The sequence below is a fragment of the Panicum virgatum genome, chromosome 3N (assembly GCF_016808335.1).
Source record: "Panicum virgatum strain AP13 chromosome 3N, P.virgatum_v5, whole genome shotgun sequence".
In the NCBI taxonomy this organism is placed as follows: Eukaryota; Viridiplantae; Streptophyta; class Magnoliopsida; order Poales; family Poaceae; genus Panicum; species Panicum virgatum.
Window position 1 is genome coordinate 46,816,355 of NC_053147.1, and position 22,448 is coordinate 46,838,802.

A 22,448-nucleotide genomic window follows, 5' to 3' on the forward strand; every position below is an offset into this window, starting at 1 on the left:
ACCCGGTCTTTGTTGCCAACCACACTTCGGGGGCAATCGCATCAAGGTATGCGGCCATACGAACTTTCCAATAGGCAAAGTTCTTGCCCTCGAAGTGAGGCGGCGAACCTCCCATCTTGGCCATAGCTCTAGGCGGTGAAGCCTAATGATCCAAATGAGCAACGAGGCTCTGATACCAATTGTAAGGATCGATGGACCAAGAGGGGGGTGAATTGGGCCTTTTTCAAATTTCTAAAAGCAATTAAAACAACCTTAACCTATGCAATGCTAGTAAGACTCAATTCACCAACCGGCTAACTAAGCAAACTACACAAGCTACTAAAGAAAAGAAACTAAGCAAGGTACAGCTAAGTTATGATCTCTAAGGTCAAGCACATGAAAAGTTGCATGAAAGTAAATGCTTGAAATGAAGGAGTGGGCAAGAGACAACCGGATTTTTTCCCGTGGTGTCGATGTGTTGGCACACACTCCTAATCCACGTTGTGACACTCACTAAGAGTCTTGTCACCTCCTATGTCACCGAGACTTGAGCGCTCACTAAGAGTCTCCGTTCACCATCCCGGCGTGGTGGAGCTCAAGCCACGTACAAACTTCTTCGGGCTCCCACAATCCTTGGCAAGCTCCGGAAGAAACACCTTCAATCACCAAGATCGTCTAGGTGCTGCTAAACACCAAGAGTAACAGGCTCCTAAGCCTTCACTTGACCTACACTCAGTTGGCCCTAGCTCAAGCACACTTGCTACACTTGCAAAGGATGAATTCTTCAAGGTTGAAGCACAAACAAAGTACTAGATCTTCTCTCTTTTGCTCAAAGCTCTTTCTCTTTTTCTCAAGGGTGGCCTCAGGTATTCAAGGTGTCAAAAGGCAACTGAAATGAGCCAGGGGGGTACCCTTATATAGAGTGGAGGAGGTCACATAGCCGTTGGAAGTTTTCTGCAGAAAAACTGTGACCACCGGAAGAACCGACGGGATAGAAAGCATAGGCATCGGTTCAACCGGTCTCTCTGTGTCCAATTAGTAGCCGTTGGAGTTCTGATACAGTATCCATGCTTGCGTCATTGCACCGGTGCATGCTCCGTAGGGGCATCGGTTCAACCGGTGCTGAAGAAGTTCACTGATCAACTCAAACAAGTGTTCTGGAACAAAGTACATCCAATGCACCAGTGCTTTGATTCTGAAGCGTTGGTTCAACCGGTGCTGAAGAGAAGTTGAAATCCACCAAAACATGCTCTCTGGAACAAAGTACATCTAATGCACCGGTGCTTTTCTTGGGACCATCGGTTCAACCAGTGCTATAGAGTTTTTGACTTGATTCCTGCCTGCTTCCAAAGAAGATAGACCGACAGGGCATCGGTCCTTCCGCCATGCATCGGATGCTCCGACGCTAGGGCACCGGTTCAACCGGTGCTGCTGTTTTTCTTTGTTTTCAGCTGAATTGACTTGGATTCGAATGTGACTTTGATTGTTTCTTCTTCCAAGAGTTGTGTTAACTTCTATTGACCATCTTTTGCTGTTTTTTGAGTGAGTGTGCAAGATTTCTAAGGCCAACTCAATTTTGATCAAGCTACTAACTCATGAACCCCTCTTAATAGTACGATCAAGAACTAGAAACTATAAAACCTAGCTAAATCAAGTGTCCTTCATCTCCTTGTGACACTTGAGACTAGGAAGATCCTTAATCTTTCAAATTGAGTCCTTGGTACGCATGATTTTTTCGAATTGAGGGGTCTCTTTTCATATTTCATATGAGACTAATCCAGTCATTGAGTTTTCCTTTAAAACACACGTTAGTCGCATACGGTTGTCATTAATCACCGAAACTTACCATTAGCATCTATCGGCCTAGATGCGCTACAACGGGGCTTCGAGGGCCCGGGCCGGCACGAGCATACCTGCATTGCGTGCCTGGGTTGCATCCTCAGCACGCTGGGCTAGCATGGCACGCCACGGTTAGGTCTAGGCCTGTCAAGCAGCGAAGCAGCCCGCGAACGCAGTCGGCCCGTCAGCCTGCAAGGCACACCTCCCACATGGCCCAACGGCTCCCCCACCCCCCGACCCCCGGCCCAATGGCTCTCGCCGGCTCCCAACAGCTCTGCCGCCACGGCCCAGCGCCCCCCCCCCCCCCCCCCGCCAGATAAAAGGGGCGGAGGCAGAAATCAAAAGGAAACCGTAGCCCCCTCACTCGCTCCCTCCGCTCGCACGCCTCCACTCTCCCAGTCTGACTGCTGGACCTCGCCACCGAGATGCGACCGACCGCCGGTCGCCGCGCACGATCTACACTGTCGCCACTCTGATCTCGACTCTCCCTCTCCATGCTCCGGGCCTCCGGCCTCTCCGTCTCTCTCTCTCTCAAATCTGGCCCCCTCCTCCTCTCTATGCTCCGACTTCTCCCGTTCCTATCTCCGTGGCTTCCCATCATCCTCCAACGGATCCATGACGGCAACTCCGGTGCTCCGGTGAGTCTCTATACTTGTAGCTAGGGTTAGGGTTAGACTTAGGGTTTATCTCACTCTTCTCTCTCTATTCTTGCAGGCGCTGTAGAGGAATCGAGCGCCGGCGATGGATCCGACGTCCAGCAACTATAAGCTCTAGTTGCTTGGTCAAGCCAGAGACGATGAGGACGACATGAACACCAAGCGGGAGGAGCTATGTTTAGGAGCAATGTGGGCCTCCGAATGATCCGGCGTGCTTCCTGACCCGGCGTGCCTCGCTTTGGCACATCGTGCCAGGGGCACTACACGGCAGAGGTCAGCACGTGGGGCGGCACAGCATTGCACGAAATGCCAGCCATGCCAAACGTGCTCGTGCACGCCGTGCCGTGCCAGAAACATGCCTGTGCCATGCCCAGCTATAGCAGGCGGCGAGCCACTGGCCAGGGCGAAGGACGAGGTGCCAGCGAGTTATCAGACCAGCTTGGTGAACCACTGGTTTAAATGCTATAGAACTTTAAATCTTTCTTTTTACTATCATTTGGATGGCTTGTAACAGTACCCTGCTGGTTTTAATTAGAAAAGGCCTGTCAGTAAAACCCTTTGAACCTACAAACAAGGCATTTTAACAAACACGGTAGTCCCAGTGAATATATTATCCCCTCAATCACCAAAATCATAAAATATAATCTAGAGTTATTTTTCTAACAGCACCCTGCTGATTTTTTTGATAAAAAAAAGAATCATTTTACCGGTCAGTAGAATCCACCATAGTTAGATAGCTCGTAATCACTTCACAAGATCGATTTGGCATACAAAAGTTTGGAGGCAGACACAAGTTTATTAGAAAGCAACACCGATCCATTTCTATTTACAGCATAGGTGAGCTTGGGATCTTAACAACTACGGGATGCATGGCAAGCGCACATAAATTATTTTCAATGCCCACAAATTACAAGCGCCATAGTCTGCACCGACTCGCACAGCCAGCTGCAACTGAGACAAATATTGGCACACTCAGATACACCTATTTTCTTGCGCTGGCTGTTGCACTACACTGCAGGACGACCCCGCCCGAGATCACTGCCGGTGGCCCTCTGGGAGGGCAACCACCCTATAGAACGGCACCGCTCTTTGCGGTAGAGACCCGTCCTCTTCATCGTCATCAAACTCCAGAATGTAACTGTCAAAAGAAAGGAGATGGTCACAAATAGTTTCATGCAAAGATGATACTACTGTTGATTGTCCAATATGAATCAAAAGGGTACAACCGCAAGTTGAGTTGCAAACCTCTACATGACCACACATATTTCATTTCTTTCTTTTTAGGTATTACTGTTTATGTTATACAGTCAGAGAAACTCTGTGATATCTTAACGATAGTTATTGCACATATACAAACTAAAATGTATTAGAGAAAAAATGCACAATCAGTACAGGTTTCTTGTAATATTGTTTAGCTATTGCAAAATTGCGATTATGTGCTCAGATCGTTATTTGCAACTCGTTTATTTCCATTTCAATTATCAGGCATTCATATCGTCTGCTATATGAATTTGTTTTGTTAAGCCCCTCACCATAAACATTATCTAAATTGCACAATCCAATAAATACAAGTGCCATGAGTATTGATTTAAGCAATGAGGCTTGGCAACTGAAATTCAATAAAGCACATGTATTACTGGCTCGAAGGGCGGGCCTGGTGCAGCGGTAGAGCCTACCGTCTGTAACCGGAAGGTCCCGGGTTCGAGCCCCAGCCTCTGCACATTTGTGCGGGAAAGGCTTGGTGCTTAAAAAACAACCCTTCCCTAGACCCCGCGCAGTGCGGGAAGCCTACGGCACTGGGTACGCCCTTTTACATGTATTACTGGCTCCATTCTTTTATCACCTGTCGTTTTAAACATGACACGGTTTCCAATATTACTCTTCGACAATTATTTCTCTAAGCATTTGTAAAAAGTCAAAAATAGTCATGTGAATGTATTTAGCACAGCACCTGTGCTAATACCAATTCCATGTAAATTTTAGAATTTCAAGTATATTAATGGTAAAAGTTTCTAAAGTTTGACAGCATGCATCTCTAAACATGTTTGAGAATGGAGTAACTACACCAGATGATATTCTTAGGAGAAATTATTTGTAAGAAAAATAAAAAAGAGTATGGGTTTTTTATGACCCTAAATGGAAAATTTCAGCAAAATTTAACCACTCCAGTGATACTCCACAGTAAAAATCAGCTACCGCTACTCCATATATAGAGTTGTTGGAATCAAACACCATGACCTCAATGTAAATTCTTGGAGCAGACTGCAGTTTTTCCAAAGGTATAAGCTTTAACCAAAACGGATGTAGAACAATATAAAACTGAACTGAAACAAACAGGTAAACACTGAATTAGGATGAGGTTTTGAATGCATAGACAACTTACTCATCAGACTTCCTCTGGATTTTTTGCAGCCCGGTTTCACATCAACATAATGGAAAGACAAGAGCATTAATGACTAAGCAATCTAAAAAAACAAAACAATAATGGTAATATCACTTTTTGTGGTGGTTGTGAAAGAACCACAGATGGATTCAACTTAATTAACAAATGCCCAGCAATTACTTGTGCAATGACCATGTTGATGGAACATAACTGTACAATGCATATAAACAGATCAGTTTACATATGGTAACATACAATAGTAGCTGTGTTCCATGGAACAATTTTTGCACAATAGTTGTTTCCATAACCAATTTGGGTTCATGCCTGGAAGGTCAACCATGGAGGCGATTTTCTTAATACGACAATTGATGGAGAGATATAGGGAGCAGAAGAAGGACTTGCACATGGTCTTCATTGACTTTGAGAAGGCTTATGACAAAGTACCGAGAAATGTCATGTGGTGGACCTTGGAGAAGCACAAAGTCCCAACTAAGTACATTACCCTCATTAAGGATATGTACAAGGATGCGACGACGTTTGTCCGGACATGTGATGGCAACACCACTGACTTTCCTATTAACATAGGCCTACACCAGGGGTCAGCATTGAGCCCTTATTTATTTGCTTTAGTGATGGATGAGGTCACAAGGGATATACAAGGTGAGATCTCTTGGTGTATGCTCTTTGCTGATAATGTGGTGCTAGTTGACGAGAGTAGGGCAGGGGTTAATAGGAAGTTAGAGCTGTGGAGACGCACGTTAGAGTCGAAAGGGTTCAGACTCAGTAGGACCAAGACCGAGTACATGATGTGCGATTTCAACGCGACTAGGCATGAGGCGGGAGACGTTAGTTTAGATGGGCAAGTGGTGATCCAGAAGGATACTTTTCAGTATTTAGGATCGGTGCTACAAAAGAATGGCGACATTGATGAAGATGTTAGGCATAGAATTTCAGCTGGCTGGTTGAAATGGCGGCAAGCTTCTGGCATCCTTTGTGATAAGAGTGTGCCACAAAAGTTAAAAGGCAAATTCTATAGGACAGCAATTCGTCCGGCGATGTTATACGGTGCTGAATGCTGGCCTACAAAAAGGCGACATGTCCAGCAACTGAGTGTAGCAGAGATGCGGATGTTGCGGTGGTTTTGCGGGCACATAAGGAGGGATAGAGTCCGGAACGAAGTTATTCGGGATAGGGTCGGGGTGGCACCAATTGAGGAGAAACTTACCCAGCATCGGTTGAGAAGGTTTGGACATGTCCAACGAAGGCCTCCTGAGGCGCCGGTGCGTAATGGGGTTCTTGAGCGGGTCGATAATGTAAAGAGGGGTAGAGGTAGACCTAAACTGATGTGGGATGAGTCGGTTAAGAGAGACCTTAAGGATTGGAATATTTCTAAAGAGATAGCTTTGGATAGGAGCGCTTGGAGACTAGCTATCAATGTGCCTGAACCTTGAACTTATTTCTTTCGGGTTTCATCTCTAGTCTACCCCAACTTGTTTGGGAAAAAAGGTTATGTTGTTGTTGTGTAGTTGTTTCCATAACCCTAGGTTTGATAATTAATTTAATTTATTTAGCAAGTAAAACAATATTCTTTTTAACAGTAATGTAGACTATATTACTTTTGTAATCTTGAAAAAAAAGTTTCCTGCATTTTCAGACTAGTATTTGTGAGTTTCATTCGTGAAGCCCCCACGTTGCAGCTCATCTGACTTTCATTTTTCTACTTCCAACTCCCCTAATATGCATATTTTACATGATTTTAGCAATAAAGAGCATAACAGCTTCCAAGGATTGAAACTTCTAGCTTTCACAAAAAGCTCGATAATCTCAATGGTAGCATTGATGTTCTAGACTAAGTTAACATGACAGTAATAATATAAAAATGCATCAGATTTCAGAATTCAAGTACACAAACAGAAAAGTTGCATGATTATTATGACTTAAATTATCCATAGTGTTTCCGTGCATTTTAGATGTTACCTTTCGATGAGAAGCTACAGTAGCTCTGTATAAAGCTGTTGTGCCAGGATAAACTGCTAAGACTTGTCGACCCTGCCCAAAATCTGGAGCACTGGAAGGATCCCCCTTCTTTGGAAATGGAATAATGCAAGACATAGGTAACTTGTACTTTCTGAAATGCATCAGAAAAGGCAACCATAGGTTTGAGTCAAACCTTAAGGTTTGTAAATAAATACCAAAAGTTTGCTTAATTTTAAAACACGATTTACATTGAACTTCATAAACATAGAAAAAGGCATCAACAATATTTTAGTCAAACCTTCACCCACAATTTACTTATTCCAAAATAACAGCTGTTTAGAAAATACGACAAAAAATGTACATATGTGTGTGACTATAAAAGGTGTCCAAAATCTAAAACTGTATCCTTTAAAAGTCAATGTTGTGGCTCTGTGACATCTACAAGAAAGCTATGAGGAGAAAACTGATGGACAGAAGCTTTTACCTCCAGATTTGGTAAAATGTCATTTGGCTCTACCTCCAGCTTTGATATAAACCATATGACATAGTTTAATACTTCAATGTCATTGAAATCAATGTCATACTTCTGGTTCCATTTATACAAAATAGTTGCTTTTGTTAACAAGGTGTTATTCAGCCAGCCCTTTGGGCCTTGGGTGCTGGCCGCACAGGTATGTTGCCGTGCGCCGCCCCCTAGGGAACAGATAGGTTATGTCCTATTAGGCAAGCTCCTGATTGGTTCTGTTTCTGTAAACCCTAGGGGAACCTTGCCTATATATGGATACGTGCTCGCACTCACTTAATCAATCTATTATTCCCAAGCTAATTGCTTTCAGCCTTCATCAACATAAAGAAAACAACAAAAGGGATTCGATTCGCTAGTAATCCTTGGAGCCTGAATTCTCTGGAAAAATAGGAATGCCTGTGTCTTTGATGGAGCTGCACCAAATTTACAGGGAGCTCTTCAGACCTTCAAGGATGAATTTCACTTAAGGCAAATTTCTGGGGCCAAGGGGCTTACTGCCCTGGACCTAGAAAGAGTAGTACTGTCTGGTTAGAAGTGGTCTTGTACGGGTCAGGTCCCTAGTTTTGATTCTTGCATGTAATAGCTCTCCTAAACACTCACATCCCTCACTCTATTCCAAGGTGAGGTGATGGTTCTTGTAATTGGACTACTTTTCCTCTCTTAATACAAAGGTACGCAGCTCTCCCTGTGGGTTCTTCTAATTACAGGTGATCTTGAAGGTTAGTTCGCCAAGCTTCTCACAGTGGACCGGTTAGAGCATTGAACTCCAGGAGTCATTGAAACTCCCATCTCGACCCGGGTTCGAAGCACGGAACCTTCTTAGAACAAATCCTGGGGGAGTCGCCCCCCATGGTCGAGTTTTTTTTTTTTTTGACAACTCAGAGTTCAAGGAATTGATCAATAATAACTCCAAGTTAAAAGTTGATTATTCTGGAGATAGTTTTATTAATTTCCATATACTACAAGAAACTGCAACAAAGAAAGATAGTTAGGAACTTAAACCTCTCGTACTTTTGGGTGCTCTCTTCATCATCACCTGGCTCCTCATCAAGTACTTCATACCTGCAGATCCATTAAGAGTGAATGAGTGAAACTTTCTAACATGATACAGGGTGATGGTCACATATAACGCAGACACGCTAATAACATAATGCCACGTGTCCAGCAGAAGCCCTCGCATGCGATTTGCACTTTTGCAGAAATAACAACAACAACATAGCCTTTTTTCCCAAGCAAGTTGGGGTAGGCTAGAGATGAAACCCGAAAGAAATAAGTTTAAGGTTCAGACACATTGATAGCTAGTCTCCAAGCGCTCCTATCCAAAGCTATCTCTTTAGAAATATTCCGATCCTTAAGGTCTCTCTTAACCGACTCATCCAACGTCAGTTTAGGTCTACCTCTACCCCTCTTTACATTATCGACCCGCTCAAGAACCCCATTACGCACCGGCGCCTCAGGAGGCCTTCGTTGGACATGTCCAAACCATCTCAGCCGATGCTGGGTAAGTTTCTCCTCAATTGGTGCCACCCCGACCCTATCCCGAATAACTTCGTCCGCAACATCCGCATCTCTGCTACACTCAGTTGCTGGACATGTCGCCTTTTTTGTAGGCCAACATTCAACACCGTATAACATCGCCGGACGAATTGCTGTCCTATAGAATTTGCCTTTTAGCTTTTGTGGCACCCTTTTGTCAGCACTTTTGCAGAAACATGATATAAAATATCATTATCAAACTTCAGCGCGCCAAGCCAATAATAGATAATCACTACTTCACTACTTCATCTCTAGATGACTTTTTTTATCGAATGTGACCTCATCTCTAGATGATAAAATGCAATGCTCGGTTTTCCCCCTTTTTTTCTTATTTATGTGAATTTTTGGTACCACAATCAGTACTTGAGATGTCATCCCCATAGCTATCTTGGTGGGAAAACAAGCTACACCCCCACCTGGAGCTACATAGCCAAGGTATTGTTCATGCGTGTGGATACTGGCTGGGCTTGGCCCATGGTCATCTGGGCTACAACACATTACAACTCCAATTTCAAGTGAACAGTCAAGGCAATAATTTGTTATTAACGCTACCCCCATTCAACAGCTTATTTTTCCCTCCAGACTAAACTTTTTATATCACAAACAAGTTCTTGCACTACAAATGGAATGATCTAAAAATAGATACATACTCTTTTGTTTCCTTATCAAAATGTATGACCTTCACCACAAACCACTCATCTTTTTCATCATCTGACTTTACCCTAGCTGCAACCTGAAATGACAGAGCATGAATGTTACAACAGAATAATTAAATGAACATATATAAATCATGCATGTGCCAATAGAGGGAAAGAGCGAAGGCTATGTACTAGCAAGGGCATTGCTGGAGCACAAAAACTCAGTTACCAAACTCAGTCATTGTTCTCTAAGCATGGTATTTATAACTAGTTTTAACTTTTACAACTAACATATAGTCTCATTGCTTGTGTAAATGTCAATTCAAGTATAAGGAGACTTTACGACAGAATAACATCTATAAAAAACATAGTATCTCTGGACCTTGATGCACCCAACGATAAGTTTGGTTTAATATTTAACAGGTTTACAATTTATAACTATACAAGTGAAATTGGGCAGTTTCTTTAGAATCAACCTATTCTATTACCACTCTGCAAAAGTTTGCACTATCACAATATAACAACAAAGCATTTTAGTTCCATGCAAGTTGGGGTAGGTTAAGTTGAATACTTATATAATGCAGTATTTTTCTTGCAGTACACTAATGACTTAGTTTCCTGCAATACAGATTCACTGTTTCGCCAAGTTAATTTAAGTCAACACCTTAAACAAAAAATATGAGTTTTTGTTTAAAAAATTGGAGTTAATACAACAAAACTTGATTGATTGAAACATGAATTTTTGATTCATTAAAGATCTGATCACATAGATGGATTGCATTGTGCAAATTTATATGCAAACTATTACATGCTTATAAGCAGAAACTTATCAAGAGCAGTTTTACCATATTGCTTTTAGTTTTTTTATAAGATAGACCAGGCTTAGCAAACAGTTACTAAAATATAGTCCAATTCTAAGAATCATGCAGTTTGGGTAAGCCATAAAAATCTGATTTAAATTACCACTGAAGATCCCAGTAAAGGCCAATGATTAAGAAACCATTTTTAGAAAGGGGGAAAAATAATTAAGAGAATGGAATTAAAAAAATGGCCCCATCCAGGTACCAGGAATAAGATCGGTTACTTTTCTCCTTGTATTTCAAAACTAACAAAATAAATAAGAAATGGAATTTGAAATATACCAAAAAACACAAAGAGCATTCATAGAGCAAAATTTTAATACTATATAACAAATACAAGAGCTAAAAAAGACAAACAAGTTATATCAGAAATAAAGGAAAACTTTTGCAGTTCATTAAAAAAGAAAATAAAATCAAGCATCTATGTGTAAGCCAATTGCAAGGACTGGGATCTCATATTATCAAGCCAACCACAAATCATACTACCACTATATTAGTCTTGTGCACTCATGCAGTACAAAATTCTCTGCCGTTCTAACAATATCCAAATTCAAACACCCGAACGACATGGTTGAGGAAGCCAAGCTTCCATTATGGATGTTTTGAGGGAACCAAGCTTCTCACCGTGACGGGTTAGAGTGTGGAACTCTGGGAGTCGTTGAAACTCCCATCCTGACCTGGGTTTGAAGAACGGCACCTTAGAACAAAGCCTGAGGGAGTAGTGTCCCCTCGTGATCGATTTTTTTTTTAATGTTTTGAAGGAGGACAGCTGCAAAATTGGTACCTTTAACATAGTGCACAAAATCCTACAGTACTAGTTCAGGATACAGGAAAGTTCCTATCTTTTCTTACATGGAAGGGAGAAGCTCTGACACATTAATGCAGCATGCACCGATGAATACATGAAATACAAAGACTAACTGATGTTTCTAAATACAGCTGAAGTTGAAACCTGCTCTCCTTTCAGGTTTGCAGCTTGGTCAAGTTGGTTCCTCATAGATGCAGCAGAAAATCGTGCCGTATCTGTATCAGACTTGATCCTCTTCTTTTTCGGTTCACCAACTTCTGCAATGTAGAAAGCAATTATGGTACTGCGTTCACCATGATCCTAGGCCCTAATCTTACTTCTAATACTCACCTATCTTTTTCCTTTGTGCAGTTGAAGCTCCAGATTGCAATAGACCATCTAATAATCCAATCAAAGTAGTTGAGGCACTGCAAGAAGGCATCAGTGTGAAATCTTTCCACTGTTGCATTCCACATTCTTCAAATAATAAAAAGTTCCATGCAACAATAGCAAATAATGAAAGCAGGAAGAGAGTGGCAGTCCAATTTGTGGAGCTATATGAGTTTCCCAGATATTCCAAGCAAATATTAAAATTATTGCGTTGAAATAGGTACTGTGGTCAAACCTTAGCAGTAATGATAGAGATAAGATAACCGAGCTTTTAAGCATGAAGAAACAAGCTAAGAAGCAAAGGAGAAAACTAAGATTCGGAGATAAGATGCCTAATTAAAATCAAGTAACAGTGGTAGAGAGAGTGGTAGAAGCAGCATTTTCATACTACAAAGTGTTGGCCCAAATGACAATCTATTTCTCTCAACCAATTGGCCAAAGGGCCATTGGGTTACATATATAGGGGCAGGAGACTTGGCCAAGTCACCTCTTTAACCCCGGTTCTTCCTAGACGGTCACAGGAGGCCAGTAAACCACCGTGTGATCCCATCGACGGTCGAGATCACCCTAGGGGGGCTCCACATAGCCCTATTTAGTAACATATATAGATACATGGACACATAAATGTAAGACTTATCTAACACAAAGATTTTAGTTTTCCAAGAGCATTAATGATCTAAAGTTAAACCACCTGCCTACCTTCCATCCTAATTAGTAAACCCCCCCCCCCCCACCACAAACCCTTCAATCCTGTAACTTTATTGTATTGGGGACTCTATAGCCCCACTTTTTTCTTCTTAATATATTGATGCGCAGTTCTCCTGCGCGTTCGAGAAAAAGGTAACTTGCCCCCGTTGCACAAACTCTCCTCAACAATCCACTAAGGTAATAGCTAAAAATGTAGTTGCAAAACATAACCAATGATCTAGTACTATTCGAAAGATAAAATTACTCTTAATAAAAGGGCATGAGGTAATTTACTGTGAAGAGATGAATATCTATTTGATTATTTCCAAAATGTTTTTTAATAAAGAAAACAGATTTCAACTGTGACTCCCAAATGCCGATGCCTCAATCCAAAATAATGGTATTTTTACATGAAACCCCTCCACAATGAATTTGGGGAAGAAAAAAATAGTTTAGAAGGCAAATAAATACTTCCTGATTTGAAATAATGTTAGTCCATCCAGATAACAAAAGGCTAGCACATCATAATTTTACCTGATTTCACTCTCAGACAGATCCTTCGCACGTGTATATAAACCACGGAGCTTAAGCAAAATGGCATCAACTGATTTATCAACCATCTCTGGGGCTATAAAACAAATGAGTTGAGCAATGTTAATGTTTGTCCTTACAAAGGGTATATAACAGCTTGATAGCAACACTAATGAGTAGCTACATCAACTAGTAACAAAAAGGAATAGGTTAAGAAAACAGAAACTACTTCGTTTCATTCTGCCAAATGACAAGTAACTTTACTATAGTTTTGATAACCAGCTGAAAGCTTAAAGTGGGATTACACTAGTTTAGCTGAAAAGTTGAAAAAGATTTATGTCGACATCCAGTTTGAAGCAATGTTATATAACTGGCCCAACAATACCAGCTTGGACTCGAAGTGTATGTATTTGGATCAGTATGGTTTAACATACTTCTATCATGGTCTGCAGGCCAACAGAGATAAAAGACCTCACAGGGCACTGCGCAGAAAAGTTTCAGCCAAATGCGAGATTCTTTCAAAGCTTATCTGATGACACACAAGAACTATGGTGTTCCAATTTATTTCGTATGTAAATTTCATTTCTGTCTCAACTCTGAGTTACTAATCCAACCAACAAAATGGTGCTTCCAACCTAAAGGTTTGCATCACAATGTTAATTGAACCAGAGTAAAAGATCATTTTAACTATGGTTGTGATTGGTAGGGTGACCAACCCCCTAGACAGGCTTGTATAGTGCACCTTATATATGGTTGGTTCCCAGTTCCCTGCCCAGCCGAGCTAGCTTAGCCCTAGCTATGCTTTAAAAAAAAAACACACACACACACACAAGGGTGGCCAACCGGAAACTCAAATGGGATTCGTTTCCGCACTATGCGACCTGGCTTCGGGAGGGCCCACCACCTGCTACCGGAATCACACCTTGTGTTACTGCTCTAGCTCTAGCTCAGTAACTGCGAGCTCGAGTCCATGGTGAATCTCCGCTTCTTCATCCAACCGCATGACCGCATCGCAGGCGGCGCCCGTAGAGTCTGAGTGCACCGCTGTTGCTGCCCGCCGAGGCCTCTGCTAGTTGTTGACCTCCGCTACAACAAAATCTCACTCCTCGGTTCCGCAGTGACGACTAGCAACCTCTCTCACACACATACACCAATGCATGTGGTCTCTAACAGCACTGACGCACGCATGACGGTGTGTTGCCGGCGTAGACTAAGGAGGAGATGGTCGATTTGGGGTTGCAAGAGCTTTTTGCTCAGGATGAGATAAAGAGTTTGATTTGCATGAGAAAGCTCCATTTAGTTTGCAAACGAGTGACGGCGTGATGCCTAACATCCACCGGCACTTGGTCCAGAGCTGTTTGTTTTGGTGATTTCAGGAGCAATTTATCTGATTGAGTCTCATGTGTTTTTTGGAGTAATGCCTCAGTGATTTCTGGAGTACATAACATTTGAGAAGAAACACATAGAAGGGAAGCTTGCCATGTTCCATGAACGTGTGCTAGAGTGTCGCGGATACTGCCGAGAGCCTCGCCATCAGCAAGCTGCAATGGAGTAGGTTCTGAAAGCAATGGAGATTGCGTGGAATATTGGATTAGATTGATTGAGAGATAGATGTACATATATATAGGGTGAGGAGATCGGGGTTTATAGAAACAGAACCCAACCGATCTCCTCCTATCTGTCTAACCAAACAGAGGCTAGCCGGCTATGGAAAGCCAAGGCGCAGGCCCACACAACACACGCATACAACAATGCCTTGCTAACAGGTTCATGGACGCATGTTCAATCTCCTTGCTGCCAGGGACATGTCCTCAATATCAGGTGGCGTTTGTTTTGTGGAAATGGGGGTTGGGATAGGGAAATGAGGGGCGAGATAAATTTTATCCCATGTTTGGGTAGAGGGATAGGGAAATGAACACGGATTGGGATAGGGAAATGAAGCAGTCTTTTCCCAACGATTAGAAGGGGTGAGTTACGATCGGGAAATCAAACTGTGGCACAGCGGAAGCGGAGCGATGAAGGGTGAGACGATGAAGGTGTAGTGGTACCTGTCGAAGGGGACATGCGAGATTGCAGATACAGGAGACGCTGCTCGTCTCACCGGGCGAACTGCCAAACCCTTTGCTAGCTTCGCGCGCTGGCCGTCAAAGCCGTTACTCACCTTGCACGCGTGGACCACCAGCCGTCACTCGTCTTGTATAGGCTTCCAAGACCACCGCGACCAACTCCAGTTAAGCTATTGCTCCCCTTACTCAGCAGCGCAACGTGGGTGGCCGGAGCTGCTACTTGCCCCTATCGATTCTGCATTGCCGTTGGGGCAGAGGCGTAGAGTTAATACTTGCTTCCCTTAGTGCCACTGCTTAATCAATTTGATTGGAACTGCTGCTTGCCTCCCTCGATTCTGTAGTACGGGAAGAGCGGGGCGGTGTTGCTGCTTGCCATGGTACTGCAGCTATGCGGGGTTCAGGATAAGCTCGGCTGTGTGCAGCGCTTGGGTCTTGGGGTTGGGGATGACGGATGAGAATGACATGCGGTGGAGCTGAGGCTATTCATTTTTTGCATAATATGGGACCCACTTCAAACCCAAACCCGACATGGCCAAATAACGGATTGATTATTTCCCAATCCATAACCCACTTCTCCATATCCAACCCTATATCCCTTTCCCAATCCCACTAACCATCCAAACGCAACCTCAGGAGAGTAACAACAAAATCAGCGAAGTTCCACCTCAATCTCAGAGAACATGTGCTTCGCGAGTAAACTTCAATTTTCTTCCAATCTTTCCTCTCGTGGTATTACTATTCTTGCATCCCTTTATTTCTTCTTGGTGAAGGGGGTGACGGCACTTGAACCCACTGTCCCACTGTAGTATGGAAGAGGTGGTGCCACCCAAACAAATCAGGCAACCAAACGTACACAAAGTTGGCCAATCTAAACTGTGTCCAACAAACCAAACAAAAGCCTATTGCATTGTGTAAAGCTGGCTTGGGCTAGTCATGGTTTATTCCTACCCACTCTAGCTAGGAGGCACAACCAATCACCACCTATGAGATCAATATTTCAAGCCAACATCTGTAGTCTGACTATCGACATATCTGACAATCATAAAAGTAGAAATCTTGAATTCAACAAACTCGAGCAAATTCCAGCATTTCATCGAGATTCCACAAAAATAAAAATACCCAACAACCTCTAGTAAAGATAATGATCTTCATGTGTGAACCCCACAAAGCTCCGGCAACCATTTGGTGGGTAAAAAAGGGTAATTCATAAATCTGTTATCTTAACAGATCTACAAGAATACAGAAACCAAATAGGTGGCTTCCTGTTCTGATCCAATTTACTTCGGATTCTAATCATCTGGCAAAATAGAATGGATATATGGACAGGTTAAGCATAGGGTTCAGATCTCGCTTACAGGAACAGACCTCCCTGTGCATGTTGTTGATCTTGGTGATGACAACCTTCTGCTCTTTCCACAGCTGATCCAGATCGTTGAGCTCCTTTCGCAGGAACCCCAGCTCCCCTCTCCCTGCCTGTGACATCTCCTCCTATTCTCCTTTGACTATGAATCAACCAGAACTCAATTGGAAAGCTGGGGAAGATCCACTAAACACAGCTTTGGGAACTCCAAGGGAGATGGCGAATTGGTTTTCTGGGTGGTTGTTTTCAGGTGCACACATTAAAGAGGAACTTATTTAGATGTGAATAAATGAATAGTATCCTTCTAGATGGTGGGATCAGGTGTGGCCAGGTCTCCATTGTTGGTTATAGGGGCAACATGCCAATTTGTAGATTATCAATTATGCTTTGCAGGACCAATGTGAGTTTTACAGCTTACCAGTATAATCTTTCTTGGATACAACAGAGTCAGTGAGTTCATGTACTATTTTATATTTCGTTTACAACAAAGTTACTAGAAGTTTTAATTTTTTTTAACAATAGGCCAAGGTATTGTATGAAATTAGAAGCTTTCTCAAAACAATAGATCAATATTTGGTAGATAGAAACCTTTAACTGTTGCACCAGTAATAAACAGGTAAAGATCAAACTCTAGCAGCTCTTGCCTCACCACACCACACAAGTCTATAGAGTTCAATCACAACCTATCCTAAGATGTAACGTAAATCAGAGGCCATCATTAAAGTTATGCCCAGACTTGACTCCTTGCGTCAACAAACAGCTGTAAACACGCAACTTCGTTCTTTTCTTAAATGGATACCTGTTTCTTCAGAAAAGGTCCAAAGCATTTATTTCATAACAATTTAATCAAAGAACTGAATATCTGGAGGGATACGGTTCATTTAAAAATAACAGTTTACAACCAGCATAAGTATTGAAATATATATATACTAATGCCTGGTTTGGAGGAAAGTAAAAGGAAACAAGATAACATAAACAAAACCAGGCAGGTCTGAAAATATGACATCACATTTTATATTCTCACTCAGCCGAAAGCCTACACCCACTTCATACAGCAGGAACATATCACTCAGTGCGTGTTTGGCTCATTGCCTGGCAGGTGGTCAACTACAGGTACTGTAGTGTTTCCTATGATGAGGACCCCCCCCCCCCCCCCGACACCCACCACAAAAAACGAAAAAAGTATTTATTTACCTGTAATCCTTTTGGATTTCTTAGAAACTGACAACCAAGGATTATTAACTCTGACTTTATCTGTCTTCCTTGCTCAATAAAGATACAACAACAACAACATAGCCTTTTGTCCCAAGCGAGTTGGGGTAGGCTAGAGATGAAACCCAAAAGACACAAAGGTCATTCACCACCCTCCCAAAAATATTCCTACCGCCCCCCAAGGCTCATTAATTTGGTTCCATGGCCCATGTGGATAGAGACTAACGTGTCCTTAATTTCCTCATAGGAACCATTTGCCTTTATGTTTGGACACATGGCTCACACCTTTGAATCTTGATCCCAATCAAGCTGAACACATGGCATTTCAATCAGCAAAAGGACAAAAATAAGAACTGGTTGCCTGACGCCGAAAGCCAAAAGGACCTATTTCCATCTTTCTCGAGTGAGGACAACCACCCTTAAGGCCATGCACAAACCTCCGATTTCAGTCAACGAGACATCCAGAAGCTAAGCGCATCCCAGCACTCACAGATGCATACACTCGGAGCGAAAAAAAAACATATTGCATAACTCGCTGTTCCAGTGGACACTCCAGCAGAAGTGAACGTCCTCAACCGCCGCAAACTGACAACAAAGCAAGCAAACGCATTGGCTCGCATCTAATTAGCCTACGAATCCGAGCAACGGATCAATCGATCGACGAGAACGTCAGTGCTGAGAGGTGGAACAGGAAGCGATAAGGGGGCGGTGGTGGGGTGGCAGCAGCGAGAGTGAGAGAAAGTAGCTTACACTGGAGGATCTTCTTGTGAATCTTGTTGATCTCGGCCACCACATCGTCCTGGTCCTTCTTCAGCTGGTCCAGCTCCTTGGCCTTCTCGAGCAGGCTGGCGATGTCCGTCCCGCCGCCGCCCGCGCCGCCGCCCCCGGCCGACGACGACATCTCCGGCCGCGCCTCCGCCCAGCCCCGCTGAGGATCCGACCAGGGAGCCGGGGAGGGGGGATCGAGCCGAGCGGGCGCGCAGCTCGGGGGGGGGGTCTGGTACGGTGGACGCGCAGCTGCGGGCTGCGGCAGAAGGCAGGAGAGAGGAGAGAAGAATCGGGGAGGGCGGTGCCGTTTCTACAGGGGGGTGGTTAATGCGGGTGTGCGAAGCGGAAGCGGAAGCGGAAGCCCATTGTTTCCGGTTTCGGCAGACGGTCTAAACACAGCTCTGGGCTCTGGCTGTGCGGGAAAGGGTTGGGAGCGTTTCCGCCGTCGGGGCAATTTCTATATATTATTCCCCGCTGCGTGGACTTTGAACGTATCCACGTCAGTAAAAAAACTTACCGCCCCTACGATTTCTATCTGACGGTGAAGATTGATTCCAAGCGTCCGCGCAGCTTTTTCACCGCACAGCGGCTGCCGCCTCGATTTTCTTGATTTCACACTGCAGCGGACGCCCACCAACACCTCGTCTTTTCACATCACAGCGCCTGCCCGCCGAGTCTCGTTTCTGGTCTCTCGTTTCACACAGCATGCCTTTCCACGAAACTTCTCTTCCCTTCTCTCTTCCTTTTGCTCCGCGTCCTCTTCATACTATACTATTGTTTCAAAACCACGGAAGTTAATAAAAGGCAGCTGCCAAGAAACTTCCTGCTGCTAGGGGAGAAATTGCAGACGGCCTCTTTTACTCTCTCCCACCTTCTGCTCCTGTCTTGGTCTGCAGCTCCATGGCCGAGCTTCGGTCGCCATCACTCATTCAGCACTGGCGTGAGATCGAGGCCGTTTGCCCGGCCCGACTACGGCGGCAACGCGGAGTCCTCGGCGGCGGCCAACTCCGGTACCAGCTCACTGCACAGCCATCGCCGCATCCAGCGGCGCTTGGGTTCGAGTGCCTAGATCTACGCCGCCGTCACCACGCTCGAGGCCCCCAACACCGGTGTCCGCAGATGGGGTTTCTTGACGCCATTGAGCCCAATGCGCCTCGCAACTCGACTCCCTCAAGCAGTCGGCGGTTGGCGGACGCTTTATGCTCACCGCCACCCTGCTCCACTCCCGGCAAGACAAGGAGCCAGGGCAGGCAACAGGGGCGGCGGCACGCAGGCCCGCGCACACAGGTGGCGGCGGCGGAGCGTAGACATTCTTGTTCTCGGGTTTACTGGTTTGTTCCTCTTCTAAACTAAAGCTTTGTATGTTTAGTTTGTATACATTCACTAATGTTTCCAGTGCTATGCATTTCAGCGCTGGTTTGGAGCTTTGTCAACACGCTTCGGTTGAATCTCATCTGTACCAAGGTGAGTTACCTGAAACAAAAAAAAACCAAAGCAGTTAGATCTACATTTTAAATCTATGAGTTGTGCCCCGCGATTTAACTTTTGCATATTTTTCGATTCGACGTAGTTCAGATATTTGGCTATCAAATTCAAGCTAACAAATTCTGCTATCTGACATGGTCAACTCCACCTACACACTCTAGCTGTTTAGCTCATCAACCCTCTTTGTCCCCAGCAGTTCCTGAGCTGCTTAAAATGAAGATTATTTAAATTGTAATAAAACCGCTACTCTTGCCAGATGCTTCCGCTGACCCAAATACTTTTCCAGTGTGCATGCGTATTCTAGAAATTATAAGACCATTGGATGAAACAGAATCTGCCCAGCAATATATATCAAACAGTTCTATAGGAAAAAAAACACACGGATACAAAGTCTGCAAGATGAGCGCATATCTCACTTTCTCTTTTGCTTACGAAAGAACTTTTACTATTCACTATCAACTAAATCCTATTGTGCTACACAAAATAAAACCACATTTATACAGGCCAAACAGGAACGCGCGCAGTCATTCACTAATCTAGTATGGCCTTCACTTCATGTCTTCATTACCATTTCACGTGTGGTAAATAATATTTTTATATTGCAGGAGAGAAGTTATATATATATGAGTACACATGGATACATGCTGTGATCATACGCAAATATGAAATAAAATGGTAATGCTTTTATGCTTTAAAATATTTTTTCTTAATTAATTAATAGTTTTATACTTTTAATAATACCCAATTTATTTTAAAAAAATCTGAAATTTGGTGGCGGACCATACTACATCTAATAAAATCCCAGAAAGAGTTGTGATAAAATATAAAAATCATTTAGAGCAATAGGGATGATGTTCCAGATAAATTGTTGTAAGCACCAAGGAATAAAAAAAGCAACAGTAACAGAAATACATATTAATGACACGAATTATAGTAAAGGGAAGACTACATCCAAAGAAGACTACATATTTAATTTTTGCATATTTTTCGATTCGACACAGTTCAGATATCTAGAAAAACTTACTTTGTTATGCTTCACTTATTGAAATAGCATGCTTATTTTAAAAAAAAAGGACTAGATTTTTTAATGGTTACTTTTTCTGTACTTTTGGTATGATTTGTTATAAAAGAATAAAAACTATGCCTTTTTATTGACTGGATTGACGAGGTTAACCTGATTAGGCTTATAAATGCCAGGTGGTCTTGTGGATAAGATTGTATATGTAGTGATGCATTTTATATTACCACATTTTTATGACTACACAATTAATATGGATGATATAACTGTATCTGTGTTAACTATCAATTTTGTTCCTCAATACTTGGTGGTTACTAATTAGTTTTTACCTGAAATTCTGGTAGGTTCCAACTGCTAAAGTATTCTCATCTCCTTTGTGATTTGGATCTACTATAATTAATCAGGTACATCACTCTAAATGCTTCTTGTGGATAAGATTGTATATGTAGTGATGACTTTTATATTACTATATTTTCATGGCTAAACAATTATTACTGGTAATATAACTGTTTCTGTGCCATCTATTATAACTGTTTCTTTGCCATCTATTTAGTTTTGTCCCTCAATACTTGGTGGTTACTAATTAGTTTTTTTTTCCTATGAATTTCTGGTAGGTTCCAGCTGCTGAAGTATTCTTATCTCGTTTGTGACTTGGCTCCAGTTTAAATATTTAGGTACATCACTCTAAATGCTTAATAGTTGTTAATTTCAGAATTATGATTTTGACAATGCTGTCCTTACATCGAGCTAAAAAATATTTATAGAGCTATATGTCCTCTTAAATACTATATTGCATATTATTGGTACAACAAATTGATGATTTTCTTGGTACACGTGTGTTTTAATTTGTCCAGTAACTATCTTAGATCGCTGCCTGCGTGTATACAATATGATTCCGTCCGGTGGGAGCTCCATAGATTTTTCTTGCTATCTTGTCTAGACATTACTGCCTGCCATATACCTCTCTGATAATCGAGATTGGGTCTGACGGCGATATATTGTGCGGAGTTGAATTGGCATTACCTCAACTAGAGCTTGTTATACCTTGCCATCGTTATTTTTTTAGTACTGTTACTACCTTTTTTGTTGTGGCTTATGAGCAGTCGGCTTTGCAGGCTATAGCTTTTACCTCCTCAAGAACTCCTCTCCTCCAGTGTGAACTCGGCATGCAACACTGAGAAGCTAGCATCTTCGCTCACAATTCAAAATCAGCAACCAGGTACACACAGTTCGACAAAGTTGCAATTCCTAATTCAAAAGGAAAACTAAGAAACCTTCTATTAATATTCTCAGATCTGATATTTCAGCTGAACTATATGTTTGCTTGGCTTTCTAAACAGTTTTTATCTTTCCCCTCTCTTAGATTACCTCTAACAAGCATGTTGGTGCTCTTCTGTTACTTGAGTTATTGTAAATTGTAATATCTGTATATTATCATATTATTTCTCTATGCTTATTGTGACAACTAAATTTAAAAGGGTTCCAATGCATGGAAAAGTTAGGTCACTCTTTCAAAAGGGTCAACATGAACGTTTCAAGGTATAATCGCATCCACCTTCCTTTATAAAACTTTAACTCTGACCTTCCTTTATCCAGTTTCCTATCAGATCTTAAAAAATTTACATACTAAACATCTACTACTACCATAATAATTACCAGTAAAATTACAAAGGAATTATGCACGCGCAACGCGCGCGCAATCCACTAGTTCGTTCTCGTGCCACGTGCTGTGCAGGATCGGTGCTTCCGC

General features: G+C 42.7%; 1 protein-coding gene and 1 long non-coding RNA gene across 9 annotated transcripts; one reads left to right on the forward strand and one right to left on the reverse strand.

Moving 5' to 3' along the window:
• Positions 1 to 3,200: 3,200 nt before the first annotated feature.
• On the reverse strand, positions 3,201 to 18,610 carry LOC120666045 (SAGA-associated factor 29 homolog A-like). Of its 7 annotated transcripts, none has more exons than XM_039945830.1 (9): positions 18,178 to 18,610; positions 12,793 to 12,886; positions 11,533 to 11,609; positions 11,347 to 11,459; positions 9,547 to 9,629; positions 8,372 to 8,422; positions 6,835 to 6,985; positions 4,858 to 4,871; positions 3,201 to 3,612 (listed from the first exon to the last, which is right to left on the reverse strand). In XM_039945830.1, exons 1-9 carry the CDS (start codon positions 18,326 to 18,328, stop codon positions 3,510 to 3,512), a joined length of 837 nt encoding a protein of 278 aa, XP_039801764.1. In that variant the 5' UTR covers positions 18,329 to 18,610; the 3' UTR covers positions 3,201 to 3,509. The 7 variants fall into 7 exon arrangements, with proteins under 7 accessions (XP_039801764.1, XP_039801761.1, XP_039801765.1 ...); XM_039945827.1 differs by having other exon boundaries at positions 8,363 to 8,422; positions 18,178 to 18,554; XM_039945831.1 differs by having other exon boundaries at positions 11,347 to 11,456; positions 18,178 to 18,420.
• Positions 18,611 to 19,419: 809 nt separating this feature from the next.
• Positions 19,420 to 22,145, forward strand: LOC120663318. Of its 2 annotated transcripts, XR_005670469.1 has the most exons (5): positions 19,420 to 19,526; positions 19,607 to 19,659; positions 21,043 to 21,102; positions 21,313 to 21,372; positions 21,814 to 22,145. It is a non-coding gene; the product is annotated as an uncharacterized LOC120663318 (long non-coding RNA). The 2 variants fall into 2 exon arrangements; XR_005670470.1 differs by lacking the exons at positions 19,420 to 19,526; positions 19,607 to 19,659 and adding an exon at positions 20,296 to 20,355 and having other exon boundaries at positions 21,814 to 22,144.
• Positions 22,146 to 22,448: the final 303 nt, after the last annotated feature.

Coding starts and splice junctions, on each gene's coding strand:
- LOC120666045 (XM_039945827.1), bottom strand. CDS start 18,328: ATGTCGTCGTCGGCCGGGGGCGGCGGCGCGGGCGGCGGCGGGACGGAC. Junction 11,460..11,532: donor TGCACAAAGGAAAAAGATAG/GTGAGTATTAGA, acceptor TCTACATTGCAG/AAGTTGGTGAACCGAAAAAG. Junction 9,630..11,346: donor CAAACCTGAAAGGAGAGCAG/GTTTCAACTTCA, acceptor CTGTCATTTCAG/GTTGCAGCTAGGGTAAAGTC.